This window comes from Orcinus orca, chromosome 1 (assembly GCF_937001465.1).
Source record: "Orcinus orca chromosome 1, mOrcOrc1.1, whole genome shotgun sequence".
Lineage (NCBI taxonomy): Eukaryota > Metazoa > Chordata > Mammalia > Artiodactyla > Delphinidae > Orcinus > Orcinus orca.
In genome coordinates this window covers 95,928,255-95,949,896 of record NC_064559.1, presented here as the reverse complement: position 1 = coordinate 95,949,896, position 21,642 = coordinate 95,928,255, and the positions used below count along the sequence as shown (strand labels likewise).

The following is a 21,642-nucleotide window of genomic DNA, read 5'->3' as shown; positions in this document are numbered from 1 at the left end:
TCTCAGTAACTACAAAACTCAGAGCAAGCTACTTACTCTCCTTATACCTCAGTTTTCTCATCTATAGAGTGGAGATGATAAAAAAAATACCTATCTCATAAAGCTGTTGTGAGGACTAATGAGTTAATTTGTGTCAAGTTTTAGAAGAGGGCCTAGGACCCGAGAAGCACTCACTGAATGTTAGCTCAAACCACACACTCCACCATCCTGAAGTTTTCTAAGTCCTCTAATGTTATAGTCTAAGTAAACATATAAATCTCAAGATACAACAAGCTACAGCTTAACCAGCTATTACACTATCAATTAAAAGAAGTCAGCTTCCCAAGGCAAATAAAGGGAATTATGCTACCCCCCGCAACTTAATTCTCAACTCAGCCAGTTCTACAACCGTTACCTGCAACATCCATCCTCAGCACAATTTCCCTGGTGTTTTTTCAGGATTAATTCAAAGTCTTTCAGTTGCATTGACAGGAAGCCAACACAAACTGGCTTAAGCAAAATAGGGAATTTATTAGACCATTGTATTAGTTATCCATTGCTGTGTAACAAACTGCAAAACTTAGCAGCTTAAAACAATAAACATTTATTATCTCACAGCTTCTGTGGATCAAGAATCCAGGCACAGCCTAGCTGGGTGCCTGTGGCTCAGGGTCCCTCGTTAAGCTACAGTCAAGGTGTCAGCCAGGGCTGCAGTCACCTCAAGGCCCTCCTAGGGGAGGATCCACTTCCAGTTTCATTCCTGTGGCTCTTGGCAGGCCTCAGGTTCTCATCAACCATTGGCCAGAGCCGATAGTTCCATGCTGGACGCTGGCTGGAGGCCTTCCTTATCTTGGAGGCCTGCAGTTCACAGCATAATACCTGGCTCCTCGCATGAGCTCAAGGAGGGATGGGGGTGGAGAAAGAGAGCCCAAGATGGAAGCCACATCCCATCCCTTCTGCCACATTCTGCTCACTAGAAGCAAGTCACAAAATCTATCCCACACTCAAGAAGAGGTGATTACACTAGGGCATGAATACCAGGAGGTAGAGATCTTTAAGCGGCATCTTCAGAGCCAAGTTTAGAACCTAAGTCTCCTGAGGCTGAAGCAAGTGATACCCGCTATTGGTTTGCAAATCCCATGAAGGTTATTAATAGACTCGGGACCTGTACCCCAGCCTGAGCATGTGGGAGGAGTCCGTGGTGCTGGGTATAAACAACCCTCCCTGGGACACACACACACACACACACACACACACACACACACACACACACACACTCACATGCAATTGCGGAAGCTGTGGTAAGTGTTTCCTCCTTCAGCGTGTTATCTGAAAACAGATCATCATGGCGAGCCCAGGGAGACAAACAGATGGCTGGGCTCTACAAACTCTCTCCAATAAGCCACCAGAGAGTCAGCCACACATATTCTCTCCCTTTCTATGGATCTCTCTCCTCTTCCTGCTCATGGGTAAGTCCACACTATGGCCACCGCCGCTTGCTACTGGTGTTCCTCTGAGGCTGGTCACGTTTCTGCTGGGGATTCTAACTGATAAAAGCAGGAAACTCTTCTCCTTTTGGTAATTATTCTGCAAGTTCCACCTTACTCTGAGCTCTGTATGTGTGTGTGTGAGTATGCATAGTTACACACCATGAATAGGTGACATTCTAGCCCCGGTCACAAATAACTCTGGGCTCAGACTCTATTCCTCTCACCCTCACATCTTCCTGCTAAGAAATACTGGGTGATGAGTTTGTTCCCTATACACTGTGGGTAAAACACACAGAGAGATACAGGGAACTTGTCCTGAGGGTAAGCCACCTGTCAATTTCCTAGGGAGGGATAGAACTGCTCGAGCTTCTTTCTACATCCTGCCTTGTTTATCACATGTATGGAGGCTTCATTAGGGATCTGGAGATGGTCTGGTTGCCCTCGGCTAGGTGGCTTCTATGTGAATATCCTTTCTCCCCACCATCCTACCTCCCCCTCAAGGCCCAAGTCCTGCTAGTTTCTGAGAAACATTTCTCAAGAGCACTTTCTATTTCATCTTTGCTCACCCCTCTCCAGTGGGCAGAGCTAACCCAGTACCCCAGGGTGTATCTCAACCACCTGGGACTGTGACAGTTACTATCTGTCTGGAATCCTTCTTCCTCACCAGGGATTCAGGGAGGATAATGCAGGTAGCACTAAGGACCTGACAGCAGTGAGGATAGGGGTGGGGATGGGCAGTGAGGAAAACTCTAGAAAACTCTTAGATGCATGTATGGAGGTAGAGGGAGCCTAGACCTCAAGGCTGAATTTTAGTTTGACCTCCCTTCACTTTTTTTGGCTGTGTTGGGTCTTCGTTGCTGTGTGCGGGCTTCTCATTGCTGTGGCTTCTCTTGCTGCAGAGCATGGGCTCTAGGGCGCATGGGTTTCAGTAGTTGTGGCGCAAGGGCTTAGTGGCTCTGTGGCATGTGGGATCTTCCCAGACCAGGGATTGAACCCGTGTCCCCTGCATTGGCAGGTGGATTCTTAACCACTGCACCACCAGGGAAGCCCCCTCTCTTCACTTTCTTTTTTTTTTTTTTTTTTGCGGTACGCCGGCCTCTCACTGCTGTGGCCTCTCCCGTCGCGAAGCACAGGCTCCAGACGCGCAGGCCCAGCGGCCATGGCTCACGGGCCCAGCTGCTCCGCGGCATGTGGGATCTTCCCGGACCGGGGCACGAACCCGTGTCCCCTGCATCGGCAGGCGGACTCTCAACCACTGCGCCACCAGGGAAGCCCCTTCACTTTCTATTTCATCTTTTCTCACCATAAAAACACAGGTGGCAGCAGGCTGTTTATATCCACACCCAGCTCTTGAGGTGCTTCTTGGTTATGTTGGATAAACCTGGAATTAGCCACATCCAACGACCTCCAAGCCTCAGGTGGTCAATGCAGGAAATTTCAAACAGTTCAGGGCAAAGAGACATCTCCCTCTGTCTGGTTCCACCAATTAGGGTTACCTCAAACCTCACTGTTTGGGTCTAGAAGGGAGTTTCCTTGAGGCTTTTGTGTTTCCAAGCAGTTGTTTCAGGAACCTAGGAGGCAGTAGGGTGAAAAGTTTTGGCCCCTCGTCCCCAGCTTCAGTACCAGGAATATTTGAAATTAAGTCCTTTCTCCATCATTTCTTAGGTGTGTGAGCCTCTATTTCTTAAGTGTATAATACAAATAATAAGATGTATTATGCAAGACTGTTTTATCAATAGAGATGGTATGTGTACAGTGCTTGGCACATAGTTGGTGGAAGCTATGTTTGTTATTATGATAATCACTGTTAAGTACATTATTCTCAGACACTATTCAAGGATGGGCAAGTCAAATTCAGTTATCACAATCTTTGAAGCCCCCTTTAATTATTTGTCAAATGATGTAGTTAAAAAATAAGATGGCTGGGCTTCCCTGGTGGCGCAGTGGTTGAGAGTCCGCCTGCCGATGCAGGGGACACGGGTTCGAGCCCCGGTCCGGGAAGATCCCACGTGCGGTGGAGCGACTGGGCCCGTGAGCCATGGCCGCTGAGCCTGCGCGTCCGGAGCCTGTGCTCCGCAACGGGAGAGGCCACAACTGTGAGAGGCCCACGTACCGCAAAAATAAAAAATAAAAAAATAAGATGGCTGATACCTGGGGCTCCTGTCACTCTGCAGGGAGCTGTGTAGCACTCTGCTACAATATGATCAGGACCACATCCTGCTCCTCCCACTGACAGTATGAGAGGCTTTGTTTATCGTTGATGTGAGGAGCGATGATGTCAAAACATGTTCATATGAGCCCAGCCAAGACCCAGCACCTCTGGGCTTCCAGGATGGGGTGGTCAGTGCTCTTGGCCTCTATACCCTGGGGCATCACATACATAGAATCTGGGCTCTGCAACTGACCAAACCTGTGATCTCAGGCAAGTGGCTTAAACTCTCTAAATTTCAGTTCCTTATCAGAAAAACAGGACTACTTATCAGATAATTTTGAGGATTAAGTGAAGTGATTTCTACAAAGTGCCTAATACACACATAGCAATCATAAGCAGTGTCTTCTGGATGAGAAGAGCTCTCTTTTAGGCAACCTCAAACCAACATCACTACAGCTAAGCTTCTGTCTTCTGAATCTGCCCCCAGAGTCCACCTGAACTGACCCTTTCGTGTCCAGGGTTCCTAGTCCTGTGTCCTCCCTAGCTACCACGCCACAAGGTCCAAGCGCTCTGCTGATGGGGGTCTGGGCAGAGACCCCCTTGGCCTGCACCAATCTCTTCTCTGTGTCTACGGAACCCGTAACCTTTAGGCTTTCAGAACACACTTCAACCTTTTCCCATCCATCCAGGCTGTACTTTGGACACTCCTCTCTCTCTAACATTTTCTACATATTTTTCCACCCAGAATTCCTGGAGGAGTCTGGGTCCTGAACCCATCTGAGTTGGTCTAGGGTTTACAGAGCACTCTCTAGAGCCTCAGAAGTCCTGGAATCTGGGAATCCAGGTTGGGGTCACCCAGAGGATACTCACAGGACCTCTACAAGGAAATAAGCTGCCGTGGCCAAATGTCAGGCCTCTGGAGCCCTTAGTAACAATGGTTATCAGAGATCCGGGTCTTTCCTGAGATGAGGAAATCAGGTGTTGAATCAATGCTACCTACCTATTCCCAACCCCAAACCTTGTTCCCAAGCACAGACCAGATTTCCCTGGCCAAGCCAAAGTCAGGCTGAGATCCATGGGCAAAGAGGGAAAGGTAAGGTGATAATAGAGGCGAGAGATGCTCCTTTAATTCCCAATAGTTTATTATGAAAATTCTCAAACGTACAGAAAACTCGAAAGAATTTTGCAGTGAACATGCAGATACCTCCCAGCTCAGTTCTATCACTGGTGTTTTACTTTACTTCCTTTATCACACACCTATTCATCTATCCACCCTTTTAGCCATCCATCAATCCATCTTGTTTTTTTAAAGATGCTCCATATTTTTACTTCATTAGTTCTTTATGATTTACAGCAACCTGATTTTATTTCATCTCTACCACATTCCTGGAGGAAGATGGTACAGGTGTGAACATTTCTGTCTTACAGATGTGTAGACTGATTCTCAGAGAAATTTAGAAATTCGTTGAAAGCCACAATGCTAATTTCCCTGTAGGAATAGAAACCTATAAAGTCTGTTTTACTGATTATTGTAGCTACATTCCTGGGAGAGAATGTTTGGGAAGTGAATGAATGGATGAATGAGGTCCATTTGCTAAGCAATGGACCTAGAGGGAGGACAGCCAAAATATCATTTCATTTCTCAACATCTGGCATTTATTGCCAATATGTGTTTATTGAATGAATGAATGTACACATGCATGAATAAATGAACAAACAAATGAACGCTGGCTTGAGGACTCCAGCTCCTCCTCCAAGTCCCTCTTTTTTCTCTGCAGGGCTAGGAGCCTCTGAAAAGGACACAACACCAACAGTGGTGAAAGGGATTCTAGGGGGTTCGGTGATTCTGTCCCTGAACATTTCAGTAGATGCAGAAATTGAGCACATCACCTGGAGTGGTCCCCAACAAGCTTTGGCTTTAGCAGATGCAAGCGGAAAGATTATCTTAATAGACAAAAGCTACCAGGGGCGAATAAACGTCACCCAGAACAACTCCTTGTCTATCAACAAGCTGACTCTGAAAGATGCAGGATCCTACAAAGCCCAGATAAACCAAAAGAATTCTAAAGTCACCACAAGTGAGAAATTCACCCTGTCTATCTATGGTGAGTTCCAGAGAGCGTCTGTGGGTTTTGACCTTTTATTTTTAAAAGCAGGGTTTTTCCCTCTCCAGGAATTAATCTCTCTAGGACAAAGAGAACTATCACATTGGTCCTTTTCCCCCAATTCCATAAATACAGATGTCAAGAGCGAAGAACAGCCAAACTGTGTTTAAGAGCTATTTGGATTCTGTTTTCTGCCATGTGGATTCTCTCTCTGTGTTAATATCCTTTATCCATCCATCTGTATTAGCTGCTAGAGCTGCCATAACAAAAGATCAGATTGAGTGGTTTAAACAACAAAAATTTATTTTCTCACAATTCTAGAGGGTAGAAGTCCAAGGTCAGGGTGTCAGCAAGTTTGATTTCTTCTGAGACTCATGCCTTGGCTTGCAGATGGCCACCTTCTTGATGTGTCCTCACATGGTCGTCCCTCTATCTGTGTTGTCTGTGTCTTAGTCTCCTCTTTTTACAAGGACACCAGTCATACTGGATTCAGGCCCACATTATAACCCCATTTTAACTTAATTATCTCTTTAAAATCTCTATCTCCAGATACAGTCACATTCTGAGGTAATAGGGATTATGAATTCAACATATGAATTTTGATTCAGCCCATAACACTCTGCCCTCTGGTCCCCCAGAACTCATGTCTTTCTCACAAAATACATTCACCCCATCTCGACAGCTCCCAAAGTCTTAACCCATTCCAACATCAAGTCCAAAATCTTATCTAGATATCATCTAAATCATGTATAAGTGAGACTTGAGGTATAAGTCATCCTAGGCAAAATTCCTCTCCAGTTGTGAACCTTTGAAACCAGACAAGTTACCTGCTTTCATGATGGGACAGGCACAACATAGACATTTGCATTCCAAAAGGGAGAAATCTGAAAGAAGAAATGGGTCACAGGTCCCAAACAAGTCTAAAACCTATTAGGGCAAATTCTATTAGATTTTTTTTTATTTTTATTGGGGTAGTTATCTATTTTATATATAGTAGTGTGTATATGTCAATCCAATTTATCCCCCCCTTACCACCTGGTAACCATAAGTTTATTTTCTACATCCGTGACTCTATTTCTATTTTGTAGATAAGTTCATTTGTACCCTTTTTTTAGATTCCACATATGAGTGATGTCATACGATATTTGTCTTTCTCTGTCTGACTTACTTCACTCAGTATGACAATCTCTAGGTCCATCCATGTTGCTATAAATGGCATTATTTCATTCTTTTTTTATGGCAGAGTAATATTCCATTGTATATATATGTACCACATCTTTTTTTTCTTTGATGATGTATTTTCTTTTTTTTTTAATAAATTTTATTTATTTATATATTTATTTTTGGCTGCATTGGGTTTTTTGTTGCTGCATGTCAGCTTTCTCTAGTTGCAGCGAGCAGGGGCCACTCTTCATTGTGGCGCGTGGGCTTCTCATTGAGGTGGCTTCTCTTGTTGTGGAGCATGGGCTCTAGGCGCGCGGGCTGAGTAGTTGTGGTGCACGGGCTTAGTTGCTCCACGGCATGTGGGATCTTCCCGGACCAGGACTCAAATCCGTATCCCCTGCATTGGCAGGCGGATTCTTAACAATTGCGCCACGAGGGAAGTCTCCACATCTTCTTAGATCTGAGAATAATCCCCTTTGGCTCTATGATTTATCCTCCTGGTCCACTGGGGTGGCAACCATACCTCCTTGGCCCTGGGCCCTGGCCAGCAGCCCTGCCCCCTGGAACCAAGGAGGAAACCACGCCACCAACGGCCCCTGGGCCTATGACCTTTAGGCCTGTGGTGCCAGTGGCAGACCTGTCGACCTCTGAACTGCCCTTGGGGTCATTCTTCCCTTTTCTTGAAGGATAAAGCATGGTCTCAGCTGGACATCTCTATTGGCTTATCCTGTAAAATCCCCCAAATCTGACAGCCTTCCTTCATTTTGTCCCATCTGTGTCCCTTCAGTCCAAGGTGGCAGAATTTCTACTGAAATGGTTGACTGGATCCTTGAATTACACCATTGTCTATCCATACTCTCAGTGTTTTCCCCAGACACAAATTCTCATTTTTTGCTCTATAGATAGGCTGAGAATTTTCCAAATCTTTAAATTCTGGTTTCTTCTTTCTTAACACTTCCTTCCTCGATTTATCTTTCTTCTCTCACATTTTACTACAAGCAAAAGGAGAAAACAGGCAGTGCCCTCAACGCTTTGCTTGGAGATCTCCTTAACTAAATACCCAGTTCATCACTTAAATGTTCTGCTTTCTACAATATACTAGAACATAATTTGTCTAAGTTCTTTTCCACTTTATAAGTATCACCTTTCCTCCAATAACAGGCTCTTCATTTTTCAACTATTACCTTACCAGCCACACGTTTAATGTTTATATTTCTATCAATGTTATATTGACAATAATATGTCTATCTCTGAGATAATAGAAATTTTCTTTACAGATCTCTTCTTTTCTTTCTGAGCTCTTACCAGAATCACATTTAACATCCACATTTCTATGAACTGTCTCTTGAAGACAATCTAGGCTTTTTCTAACATGCACCTTAAAACTCTTCCAGCCTCTATCAGTTAACCAGTTCCAAAGCCACTTCAATATTTTTGGGTATTCATTATAGCAGCACCCCAGTTCTGGTGCCAAAATCTGTGTTGGTTTGCTAGGGTTGCGATAACAAAATAGCACAGACTGAGTAACTTAAACCACAGAGATTTATTTTCTCACAAATCTGGGGCTGGTCATGAGGCCTTCTTCTGAGGCCTCTTTCCCTGGCTTGTATACGGCCACCTTCTGTCCCTATGTCCTCATACGGTTGTCTCTCTGTCTATGTTGTCTCTGTCCTAATCTCCTCGTCTTATAAGGACACCAGACATGTTGGATTAGGGACCATCCTAATGACCCTATTTTAAAATAATTACCTCCGTTTCCAAATACAGTCTTATATCCAAATACAATCACACTCTGAGGTACTTGGGGTTAGAATTTCAGCATACGAACTTTGTGGGGACAGAATTTAGCCTATAACACCGTGTTTCTATTGGATTGTTTGACCTTTCTGATTGATATTTTAGGGTGCTCTGGATATATTAAAGAAATGGAATTCTATGCAATTAACAGAAATAGAATGAATCAACTTAATATGTACTAACATACAACAATTTCCCAGATATATCATTAAAATTTTTAAAAGCTTAAGGACAATATGTACAGCATGCTATTATATATATGTGTGTCTACAACTAGAATATCTCTGGAAAGATCAACAAGACTCTCATAACAGTAATTGCCTCCAAGAACAATAATTCCTGGGGAGAGGAACTAGGTGGCTGGGGCAAGAAAGCTTGTTTCTTTGTGTGTGCATATGTACCTTTTTGTATCTTTGCAATTTCAATTTTATGTATGTATTGCCTATTCAAAAAAGAAAATGAACTTACACACACACACACACACACACACACACACACACACACACAGGCTGTGAACAGAGGAGATGGAACAAAAGGAAAGGAGAGGACCAGGAAGAAAGTCTGGAAGCACAGTGGGTCCCAAATCTAGACCAAAAGGCAACTCAAATTATAGAGGCAGAGCTTCCAAATCCCCCGTGTTTGAGGCTGGCTCATTCATCCATTTATTTACCAAACATTCATGAGTGTCTTTCATGGACCAGGCAGATGTTAGATGTTCAGACACAGACACTGGCTCTGTCCTCAAGGAATTCACTAACTGGTGGGGGAGAGAGAGAATAATCAGACTATTGCCATGTTGAGTCTTGGTGATAACAGCTGTAGAGGATACTATGGAAGCACTGAGGAAAGGCAATCAACCTAGCTTGCATGGGATACAAAGAGGAAAAAAAAAGACTTGCCACTGGAACAGATAATGCTGGCCTCTTCCTTTGGCCCCCAGCTCTTCTACCAACACCATATTTTTCACTTAGCCCTTTCCTGCTGGGGAAGGAGTCTGAATAGTCTTCCTATTGCCCTTGTTCCTGCAGAACAGCTGCAGGAACCCCAAGTCACCATGATGTCTGTGAACATGTCTGAGAACGCCTCCTGTAACATCACCCTTGTATGCTCCGTGAAGGGGGCAGGGGAAGATGTTCAGTACTACTGGACTTCGAGGGATCCCCATGCTTCTGAATCCTGGGGGGGGCCTAGTCTCACCATCTCTTGGTTGCCCTGTGACCCAAACCTGCCATACATCTGCAGAGCCAAGAACCCCGTCAGCCAGAGCAGCTCCCGCCCTGTCCATGCCTGGCAGTTCTGTACAGGTAACTGGCTCCACTGAGGCCCTCCAGGGGATTCCAGAAACAGTCTAAGCAGCTACAGAGTCTAAATCCCAGGATTCTGGCAGGACACAGATGAGGTAGGGAGGTAAGAGAACAGGCCCGAAAATCCCTTTTTCTCTACCCTCAGGAGCCTGAGAGAGACTGGTAGGGGACTTGGGAACTCCCAGGGCACTCTGAAACTCCAAGGGTCTATAACACAAGAGAGGGAAAGAGAGTATGGATGCAGAAATCCAGATTTCTCTTTGCTTGGGTAGGGGTGTCTCCTAGGGTGTCCTTAGAAGGGCAGAGAGGGCAGGAGAGGACTGGGTATGCAATAGGCAGAGCCAGGTGCATACCTGTGCATGACAAGTGGTCATGGGAAAGCAGCAGGGATGCCTCATCAGAGAAAGGGGGAAGGAGGCCTGGGCAGGAGGGTGTATCAGGCTATGGTCCCCTTCAGGCAGGCTGAGGGTCAAGGGATCGAGACCAGTGGCTGAAACTGCAATGTCTCACCTCTGGCTACAGATCTAGGAGCTTCCAGAGGAAGACCAATGGGGGAGACAGTGGCGGGGATCCTGGGGGAGTCCATCACCCTGTCCCTGGCACTCCCAGACAGTCAGCACATAGACAACGTTGTCTGGATGTTTAACACCTCTATTATCAGCGAAGAGCGGGGAGAAGAAGCAACAGCCAATCAACTCATTAAGTTCAAGGACCCAAATCAGAGCACGGTGTGGGTCTCCAGCCAGGACTACTCCCTAAAGATTGGCCAGTTGAAGATGGAGGACGCCGGCCCCTACCACGCCTATGTGTGCTCAAACGCCAGAGTTGCCAGCACAAAACACATCAACCTGAGCATCTACCGTGAGTTTCTGAGTAGAGCGCCCATCATTCGATTCATTCCCTGAAAGCTTTCTCCTCTTTGCTGCCTAGCCCACCTCCCTCCTCCTACAAAATGCCTCAGACCCACAGGACAGCTACTCAGTTCAAACCAGTACGTTCACAGGAGGACAATACAATCAGCAGCTGAGCAAATTCCCCTAGCCCAGGCCCCCTTCTTCTAGGCTTCCAGTTAAGCCTCAATCAACCAACTTCTGGTACTTGCCCTGTCCTCCTGCATTGATTACTGGGTAGGACAAGGAACTCTCCAACCTGTATTTTTATAGAACATTATCATTTTGCATAAGGCAGAGCTGGCTGGGTAAAATCATAGAAGACTGAGGAGAAAGCCTTTATTGTCCTGTGACCTCCAAGAGCTTGGAAGGCTACTTGGCTTCCTTGAGTGTGAGGGAAAGAACTCAGAGTCTTCCTCCTCAGCCCTGTGCTTCACAGGAGCTTAGCTGGACGGTTTGTATAATTTAAATTTGCCAGCTCCTTCACCTCTAACATTCAGACATGGTCAACCTATCCTCTGCTTGGGCATGTTGGTGTCTCAGTACATGAGAAAAGAGTCACTGTCCATGGTCCTGTTAAAATATGCAAGTCAACTAGTTCACTTCTATTGCCTACTGTGACTCAGGTATCAAAGAACCAGGAAGATGATCAAGCAAAAAGAATAAGAAATTGGGAACAAAGAGTGCCAGTCTTACGCTGCTTTTAAAATTGTTAACATTTATTAAGTGCTTACTCTGTGACAGTGCTGTGCTCACCTCTCCATATTCCTTATCTCACGTAAGGAAACAAATTAGATGATGGGACCTCAAAATGTAAGCCTTGAAGGGCCTCAGTGCACTTGGAAGTGTTGTGCTTATTTGTGTTGATTGGTTTGCTTGTTCTTCACAGTATACTGTATAGAATGATGGGGTATCTTTTTTCACTTTTCATTAACCCCTCTATTTCCAAGGACCAAAGATGAGTAAAGTGATGAGTCTGAGATTTTAGATCTATCAAAGAAAAGTCCAGGTGCACTCCTGGAGGCACCTTCCCAGCCCTAAGGCAGTGTCAACCCACAACTTCATGAATATATTTTGAATGGTAACTGCCCAGGGTGCAGGCCTGACTCCACATCTGGTTTGCCTTTCTCCTCACATAGGGAGGCTGAAGAAGCCAAAAGTCACCAGGAGCCTCGGGCTCACTGAGGACGGCGTCTGCAGGATCAGCCTGACATGCTCAGTGGAGGACAGTGGACACAATGTGACATACAGATGGAGCCCCCTACAGAAAGGAGCTGTTGTGTCCCAAGGGGGAGCTCACCTCAGCGTCTCCTGGAGAAGTGGAGAAAAACACCCCAGCTTCACATGCAGAGCCAGCAATCCTGTCAGCAACAGCTCCCAGCAGTTTCTTTCTAGGGACTTCTGTCCAGGTTGCTCTCCTGTTCAGCCAGACCTCAGAGCCTTAAGTCCGTGGACCCAAGAGTTTTCATTCTGAGTGGTTCTTTATAAAGTGCAGTGAGGGAGTGTGAGTGAGTCTTTAGAGCAGCACATTCCAATAGAAATATAATGAAATTATAATAGGTAATTTAAATTTTTAATAGTCATATTAGAAAAAGCAAAAAGAAACAGGTAAAATTAATTTTAATCATATATTTTATTTAACTCAATATATCCAAACTATCATCAATTCAACATGTAGTCAATACAAAGAATTATTCACGACATAATTTGCATTTCAGTTTGTACTAAGTCATTGAAATCCAGTATGTACTTTACACTTACAGCGCATCTTAATTCAGATGCTAAATTCTCATGGGCAGTAGTTGATCTGTATTCAGATTTCATAAAATTTGCAGTTGAAAAAATATATTTATATCTGAGTTGTTCCAAATATACTTATCAGTTTTTCAATAAGGAATAGAGTAGCTGATTTTTAATTTAAATTTTAATTAATTAAAATTAAATAGACAATTTAATTCCTCAGTCATACTAACCAAGGTCACACAGCAGAAGCGGGATTGAGGCTCTGAGTTCTGTGCTCTGCTCTTCCCTAGAGAGAAGTAGAAAAAAAGGAAGGTCTACCCAGGATGTGAAAATGCTGGGTCAGGCTGTGTCTGGCAAGTGGTTTTAGAGCCCCGATCAATAGTAATCTGGATTCACTTTCTAGAACTGTCCTTATGCCATTTATAGAGAGGGGCAGTGTAGTGTGATGGATAAGGGTGTTTTAGGATCTGACAGCCTGCATTCAAATCCCAGCTCAGGTACTTAAAACTCTGTGACACTGGGCAAGCAATAAACCTCTCTACCCAGGGACAGTGTCTGTCTTACTGCTATAATTTCTTGCCTGGAATATGACTGCTCAATAAATAGCTGTAGAATGAATGAATGAATGAAAAGGAATATTTCCCGCAATAGTATGGGATTTTAAGAGGCAGGTAGGATGGCCTTTATGTTTTGTCCTTTGCTTGCCCCAACTCCCTTGTTATTTATATTGATATCACTCAGTTCCTCTTCACAGGACCTGAGAGAAGGACAGCACTTTGGTTTGGGATCTCCCTGATGGTTCTTTTCACCCTTCTGTGCTTTGGGATCTCTGGCTGGTGCTTTTGGAAGAAAAAAGGACGATGTGAGTTTCTGAGATCAATGATATCTGCCAGTACGAGGCCATTTCCCTAGGACCTCTGGAGACTTCTTTGTCCTCTCATAATTCCCTCCTACCCCTTCTCTCCCAAGACCTCATTTCTTCTCAGAATGATAGGGGAGGAGTGTCAGCTGGGACTCTTTAGTTGCAAATAATTGAAACCCAACTCAAACTAGCTTAGACAAGAAAGGGTGGGGAGAGGTGCAAGGGACTGGTTTATTATTTGGAGACTCACATAATCAGTCTATGGGCAAGGAAGAGAAGAGCTGGCCTAGAGACAAATGTCACCAGAGACTCAAAAGCCACCAGAGCTCTCCATCTCTCATCCCTATTTTTCCCTATAAGCCAGCTTAACTCTCTTAATACAGCCAGCTGAAGGGAAGGGGTGGGGGTGGAATGTACCAAAACACAGCAACTGGTAGTTCCAGACTCACACATACTAGTAGTTCTGACACCAGGAAGGGGAAAAAGATGTTTCCCCTCCAACTCGAATTTGAAGAACCTCAGAAATCTCTCTGATTGGCTCAGCTTTAGGTCATGTGACTATTGCTTGGACTAATCACTGTGGGCAATGGAATGAGTGTTTGTGATTGGTAGCTCCTTCTAGAATGTCAGTATTGAAGTGGGAATGGAGTAGTTCCCAGAAAGAACAGATTGGTTAGAATATATAGGGTCCCTGGAAGAATTACTGTGAGCCAGCAAACCAACCTGATGAGTGGCTACCACAGAGGGGTTAGAGCTCTCCCTTCCAGAGAGATGGCAGGAAACTCCAGAGAATTCTCCTCAGCTGAAGATGACCCTAGACTCTGGCCAACATTTCCCATGGGCTTGTGCTCACATCAGGGTTCACTCTCCTCCCTAAAGCCTTTTCCCTATGTCCTCAGAAATCTCTCTCTCTCTCCTTTGACTCTCACAGAATCGACTCTCTCCCCTCACAGCCCTAATGATAATCCTTCTCTAACTTGATTTCTCAGGTTCAGCCCCAGCCTTCAGTTCCAGTCAAGTTGAGGCTCCAGCTGACACATCAGGTAATATATCACCAGTGACACAGGCTATGGGGTTCCCAGGCCAGATGGAAGCTCCAGAGTGTGGCTACTCAATGTGTGACGAGCAACGTGGGTACACCCAAGGGCTTGTTAGAAACACAACTCTCAGGCACCACCCCAGAATACTGAACACGAATCTGCATTTTAACAAGATCTGTAGGTGAATCGTATGCCTGTTAAAGTCTGACAAGCGGCATGCTAAAGGAAGGTGGTTTGGAGAACAAAAGCCACAACCAGACTGAACTCCTGAAAGATGGTAACCAGAGCTAGGAGAACTAGTCCTTCCTCCGGGGTCTCTAGGATTCCTCAGGTATTGACTGCCATCACTGGAATGTGCCCCATGATGAGGATGAATTTACTGTCTCCACTCCAAGAATGGAGAAACAAAGACCAGATGAAACAGTAAATCTGTGACTGAAGCAAAATTAAAAGTTAGTTAAAACTCATAAGACTGTTTAGATACCTATTACCCATAAGTATTACTGAGGCAGTGGTTTTCCAATTTTCGAAAAAGCTAAGGAATTCTTTCTTCAAACAAAATATTATGCAACACCCCCAAATCACAATGCACGTAAAAGTGGAGCTGTTCTGATGAGTGTTGGGGTGGAGAGCTGAGATGCCTGTTCCTTATTCTCCCAGTCCCAAATCTCAGTGTCCTAAATTACCACCTTGAACTCTGAAGCTCTGGAGTTCTAAGGAATCTCCAAACTCTGGCCACTCAGTCAAATCCTGCTTTAAAAACCCCTATGTCACCTCTCATGGAGGGGATGCCCCAAGGAGAGGGAATAGGAGAAGGGAATGTGTGGGGGAGCCAGGGGCTCAGAAATCCAACATTGCAGCCTTTTCTGATGGGAAAGTGTAACCAAGAAAAAGGGGGCATGAAATGGAAATGAGGTTAGACTTTGGAGATTCCCACCAGCTTCCTCCTTAGAGCTGGCAGAACAGACCCTGGTCTCCCCTAGCCTGAACCCTCCTTCCTTGGCACCCTGGGCACAGGAGGAGGAATAAAAAAGTTTTGGGGATACCACTGTCATCCCTGTCCCTCCTCCCTCCCCCAGCACCTCTCCTCAGTGCCCAAGGTCTGCTTCTTTTATTTCTCCACTATCTCTCCAGAGTTTCCTCTTTGGAGACTCTGCCACTGCCTGAGTTCATGCTGTCATCAATATTTTGTTTTATGAAACAGGTTCTTTTTTTAATTGAAAAGTCACATATTCACATGGTATAAATTAAAAATAATCTCCTTCTAAATCCCAATCTCCAGCTCTCCCTGAAGAGACCTCCATTGTTAAGATATATGTATGTCTAAATCCTTTCAGAGCACTTTAACGCGTTTACAAGCCATATATTCTTCCTTTGATTACACATATGGGAGCCATCTATAACATTTTTCTGAACCTGCTTTTTTAACTTAACAGTAGATCCTAGCAATATTAGCATACGTAGATTAAGACTGACTCCCATTTATTCCATTCTACAGATGTACCTTAATTTATTTAACAAGTCCTTATTAACAGACATTCCCATTCCTTGTAACTTCTTCCCTGAAATATTGTTAATAGTTTCCTAACTGGCCATTCCCACTCCAGAACTCTTCCTTTCTATCCCTTCTGCTCCCCCTTTGAAAAGCTTAATTCTGACTGCTCTAAAACCATCAATGGCTCCTCATGGCTTTGTCTGTTACTCAAAAGGCAAGATAATCTAGTGGTCATGTGTATGAGTCCTGAGGTCAGATAATCCTGTGTTTTTATCCTAGCTCTCCTCCTTTTTAGTGATCTTGGGCAATTCAGTCTCTAAGCCTTAGTTTCCTTACTTTGCAAAATGAAGGCACCAACCTCTCAGTTGCTGTGAGGACTGCGTGGGGCAGCACCCACAGTATGCACTCAATAGGTGATGACTATGATTATTGCTCAGTATTGGGCCAGGACACCTTTTGTCTACTTTTTTCCTACACAAAGGGCATAGGGGGCAGTATTGAGTAGCAGTTAAGAACACCAGGGACCAGATTACCTGCATTCAGATCCTGGCCCTCCCACTTACTTGGGCAAATATTTAACATTTATGTGCTCCAGTTTCCTCATCTGTGAAACATAAATAAGAATAGTTATCGTCTAGGCTTCATGGGGTTTTATGCAGGTTAAATGAATTTATTCATGAAAAACATTTAGAACAGTGACTGACACATAGTGGGCACTTAATAAATGTGAGCCATTATTATTCTACACTTAGATCGAATGGGTTGCTTGATACGTCCCGAAGGCAGTAGACATCCACCCAGGTGTTCGTAGCAGGTACCCATTCTGATTGTCCTATGCCCAAACCATTGTGGTTGTTAAATATTTTAAGTATCATCCTTTCCCAAAAGAGAGGGTGCCTCAGGTTTCATGCCTGCCTTTAATCATGCTGTTCTTTCCACCAAGAATACACTGTCATTCAACAAAGTCCTGCCCCAATGTCAAGGCCTACCTTAATTCTGCCACTTCACAAGTTCTTCTCTGCTTCCTAACCAGAGACCATCTCCTCTCACTTCTGCACTTTCCTCATACTTTTCCTATGACACAGTTGGCCTTACATTAGTTGATTTATGCATAGATCTGACCCCCAGGTAGACAGTGTACTCCTTCAAGACCGGGTCTAACTCACCTTTGTGTTTCCCCAGAGTACCTGTCATGGCAGTTAGGATGGTTTATTCAACGGGGCCAGTCCTGCTCACTGAGAGCTCCTAAGTCCATCACATATCACACTCGATGAATGCTTATCAAATGAATGAATAAGTGAATGCTTGAAAGGAAGAAGGAAGGGGTAATGGAATGGAGTCCTGTGAGGGAAGACAGGAAAACACCTTCTCCTCCAGTTCTCTAGGCCTCATCTGGGGTTAGGAGTCAGAGCAGCTTGGATCCTTGCACAAAGCAAGAGAGAGAAGGGGGCTGGTACATACTTTACCAACCCTGCAGAATGTGTTCCAGAGCCCACTGCTGACCACACAGTATGCTCCATGCTCTCCCAAGGGTATGAGAAGGTGGACACTTTCCCTAAGACCGCCAGGCACGTCTCCGACAGCAGCTCTGACAGCAATGGGACAACTGAGGAGGATGAGGAGAGGACAGAGATGCACCAGCCCGTCAATGGAAGAGACCAGGTGTGTGATTTGGTCACTCAGGAGGACGCTGGACATGACTCGGACTCTGAGGGGCAAGCAGAGTATTATCTCGTCACTCCAGATGACACGACACCAGCGCTTGCGATTGAAGGGGAAACTGTGTATACACAGGTGTTCCTTGACTTTCAGGTGAGCTCTTTTGATCAGTACACCTTCCCTCCCCCTCCCCATTCTAGGACCATCCAGTAACCTGAAAGACTAATCTCTCCAAACTGGGGGACAGGACCAGCGGTGCAAGGGCAGAGAATTGTGATTCTATCCATGTTTACCAACCTTGGGGTCCCTTGATATAAAGGAACTTCGCTCCCATTCTTGAGCCGTAAATAAGGGAGGTGCTGGGAAACCAGAGGCACTGTTTCCACTGCACTAAGGCAGTTCCCACCCTCTATGTGTAATCAGAACCTGGTGGGGTGCGAGTTGAGGGCGAATCTCTGGAAAGCTCTCTCTCGTCTGTGATTATGGATATCCTGGTGCTGGTCTGTTACAGGGACAGACCCCAGTTCCTCAGAAGAAAGAGAAGTCAGCCACAATCTACTACTCTATACAGAAACCTCAGAAGGTGAGAACAATTTTCTCTGTATCCTAAGGCCCATAAAGTGAGGAAATATTGCCCAGACCATTTTAACTGAAAGCAGAGGAGCTCAAGTTCCATCACTGTGTGCCCCCCTGACACACTCCATGGTGCATAGAGATGCTGAAACAAATATTCCTGATTTACATCTGTGTGGCCAAAAGCTGAACATTTCTAATTAATTTAATGATATCTTATATTGATTAATCTTAATACTACCAGAATAACAGTCTGTAAACCCAAACACTGTATGGTCCATGTATGTTTCTAAATCTATCTCTAATTCATCAAAATGGCAACTTCCCAAAACAATTGGAAATTAGCCAACAGTCTAATGCCAAGATTTTTTGGAATATGTGCTATTAACTACAGCACATTGGTTTCATTAGAGTGTTAAAACATCCCTTAAGCTTAGAATTTCCCATTAATAATAAGTTTATATAAAGTTTTACAGTTTACAAAACATTAGCAAACATATTCTCATCTGATCCTTAAAACAACTCTACAAGTGTGCTGTCATCCAAACTTTATAGCCAGAGAAGCTGAGATTCAGGAAATTAAATTTGCCTCAGTTCACACAGATAGTGGTTGGAATTTCAATATTAAAAACCACAAGGAGTTTTTAAATAACCCTGAAACGTCTTCAACAATTAACCTTGATCTGAATCTGGCTGTCCACTCCACTTTCACTTTCCTGGAAATACTGGGTCCATTCATACTTGCTTTCAAGTCTCCCCCAGAAGACTTGTGCGAACAAGATTTTTTTTTTAACTCTCAAAGTTTTTCAATTATGCTACTTCTCTGTGATTGATGAATCAATCAGTAGATATGTATTGAATACCTTTTGTTTGCCCAGAACTGGGCTGAGGGCTACGGGGATTCAAATATGTTTAAGGCACCACTTTTGACTTTGAAGACTTGTTATCTATCTTTGATGTAGGAGAGTTGGATTGGTTTAGTCACCTGAAAGATGAGAGAAAATATGATGAGAGAAAACTGCACTGTGTGCAGTTCCCAAGGGTTTTTCGGACATTGGAAATGGTAGACAGCTATGCATGGAGGTAGCCAGGAAAGGCTTCATGAAAAAAATAATTTGGATGAGGTCTTAAAAGATGGATAGAATTTGCTCAGTAAACGCTTGTGCAAATACACAGTTTGGTTCAACCATCTCTGCCTCATGTCCTGATTTCTAGAGCATGGCCTAATGCCTAGCCAGCTAGGAACTTTATCTTTGTCCTCAAGGCCAAATCTGTACTGTTCACTACGTTCACTGAAGCTGCTTGGGCCTGGCCCTTTGCGTTTGGGTCAATACTGGTCAATCTTAAAGTCATGGACAGCAGTCCCTGCTCTGAGTTTCAGAATGGTCATGTGACACCCCCCCCCCACCTTGTCTGGTCAGTCCTGCATGACTCCCACACCACTCCAGGAACTCAAGACCCCTAAAACCACCTTCACCCACAATATAAGTGGAAATCAGTGCATTTCCTCAGCCAAACTCTAGAAAGAATTTATTCCTTGCCCTCAGAATTTTCAGGACCAGGAATTCTGGTTCTGGGTCTCCTAAGGTCATTATTTCCCACTTGATCAGGAAATTCTCAAACCTACTTTAGTTATTTTCTGACACTTGTCTCTGCATGATATCTCAAAGAAGGTTTGTGCTATTTCCAAGCTATTGATGATACTTAACCTCCTTTCTGCATCAGCTCAAGTCTCATCTTCTCTTTAGAGCTTTTCCTGAACACTGTCAGACAAGGGAGCCTCAGAACCCTTGGAATATGAAGGTCTAATGGTTTGGACTATTACTTTGGAACTTAGCCTCTATCACCTGAATTATCTTTATATAAATGTCTGCATTGTTTCTCTCGCTAGGGTAGAGACTGGGATCATTAGACTGTAGCTTCCTGGGAACAAGGCCTTTTATTGTCATTTTGGAACACCCTCAATTTGCTGCACTAAACTGTCTCATATCTCCCTTCCAAAGAGCCTAGCGCATGGCCCTCACCATTAGGAGATTCTCCGTAAATGCTTGTCATCAGCTTGGATAATTGCTTTATTAACCATATTATTGTGTGTCTTTTGGCTCACAGGTGGTACCAGCACCGCAACAGAATGATCTTGAGTCTCCTGAAATATCTACCTATGAAAATGTTCCCTGAAATGCAGCTGCCTCCCTGCATGAGGTTGGAGTGCTGGACCTAACAGGGCCTGGGGCTCCCACAGGCAGAAGCACTTCAGAATTTCCTTCAGGGTTCCAGCGATGTCTGGATTTGTGGCTCCCCCTTCCTCTCACCCCCATGACTTCCCAAACCCATTAGCAGATCAGACAACTTCTGGGCTCCATTTGTCTCCTTGCATGCTCATACTGTTTCTGCCTCTCAGCTCAGATGCACACCTCAGAACTCTGCCAAGGCTTGTCATGTTGTTGAAGGGGACCTGGACCTTCACATGTTCCTCTAAAGAGCTGCTAAGATAAATCCAACAGATATTCTCACTTACAGACACAAAGATCTAGGTGAAATCATGACCACAGTAGTATTTTTTTAAATAAAAGGCTACAGATAACCTAAGTGTCCATCTAGTAGGAATCTGGTTCAGCACGTGAAAGTATACCCACGCGATGGCAAAACCTGCCACTTCTGTAAAGAAAGGAAAGGAAAGACTAACATGTGTTAATATAGAATGAGCTCTAAGATACATTGTTAATGGAAAGAACAAAGTCTTGGACAGTGTGTATCATATGCTACCGGTTGGATAAAAAAAATAACTGTATGTTTATATAGGTAAAGAAAAGTTCTGAAAGGAAATACAAAGATCTTATCAGTGGCTGCCTCTGTGGAGGGAACTAGACTGGCTTGGGGATTTTTTTAATGCATACATTTTGTACTGCCAGATATTTTTTAAACCATTTGTGTGTACTGCTCTTTTGATATATTTTTTAAGTGCTTAGAATGCCTCTTCTGAATAAGCCTCCCGTATTTACCCAAGAGAATTTCCCTCCTTATTGTCAGGTCTGGATGCATAACAGGCATAATATCTCTCTTCTCCCCCAAACTGTGGCCTCAGCCCTGTCCCCCTGCCTGTAAGTTACACGGCCCTTGATTTACGTTCATGATACCCTCGTGTCCACTTGCGTTACATGTGCTTTGCAGCCCGTTTATGTTTTTGAATACTGTGCTTCTGCTGTCACGCGCCCCTGCACATGGTCCATGGGGTCAGTATGACTTCTGCGGCCTGAAGTGAGTACTCCCAGGGAGCCAGGCAGTGCTTCCTACACAGCAGGAGCTTAATTACTGCTTTGCTCATTGGCTGGTCATTGCATGGATAATCATCTTTGTAAGGCTTTATCACAGAAGCTCAACAAAGACAT

General features: G+C 44.4%; 1 protein-coding gene across 5 annotated transcripts; it reads left to right on the top strand.

Annotated features, from left to right (window-relative positions):
* The first annotated feature begins 1,285 nt into the window (after positions 1 to 1,285).
* On the top strand, positions 1,286 to 21,164 carry LY9 (lymphocyte antigen 9). 5 transcript variants are annotated; one of them, XM_012538509.3, is made up of 10 exons: positions 1,290 to 1,448; positions 5,400 to 5,726; positions 9,716 to 9,991; positions 10,514 to 10,852; positions 12,021 to 12,290; positions 13,379 to 13,486; positions 14,476 to 14,529; positions 17,553 to 17,833; positions 18,192 to 18,263; positions 20,363 to 21,164. In XM_012538509.3, the coding sequence occupies exons 1-10, from the start codon at positions 1,325 to 1,327 to the stop codon at positions 20,429 to 20,431; spliced, it is 1,920 nt and encodes a 639-aa protein (XP_012393963.1). In that variant the 5' UTR covers positions 1,290 to 1,324; the 3' UTR covers positions 20,432 to 21,164. The 5 variants fall into 5 exon arrangements, with proteins under 5 accessions (XP_033270189.1, XP_012393963.1, XP_012393962.1 ...); XM_012538508.3 differs by having other exon boundaries at positions 12,021 to 12,326; XM_012538511.3 differs by lacking the exon at positions 9,716 to 9,991 and having other exon boundaries at positions 12,021 to 12,326.
* The last annotated feature ends 478 nt before the right edge of the window (positions 21,165 to 21,642 follow it).

Coding starts and splice junctions, on each gene's coding strand:
- LY9 (XM_012538508.3), top strand. CDS start 1,325: ATGGCGAGCCCAGGGAGACAAACAGATGGCTGGGCTCTACAAACTCTC. Junction 10,853..12,020: donor CATCAACCTGAGCATCTACC/GTGAGTTTCTGA, acceptor CTCCTCACATAG/GGAGGCTGAAGAAGCCAAAA. Junction 14,530..17,552: donor GGCTCCAGCTGACACATCAG/GTAATATATCAC, acceptor TGCTCTCCCAAG/GGTATGAGAAGGTGGACACT.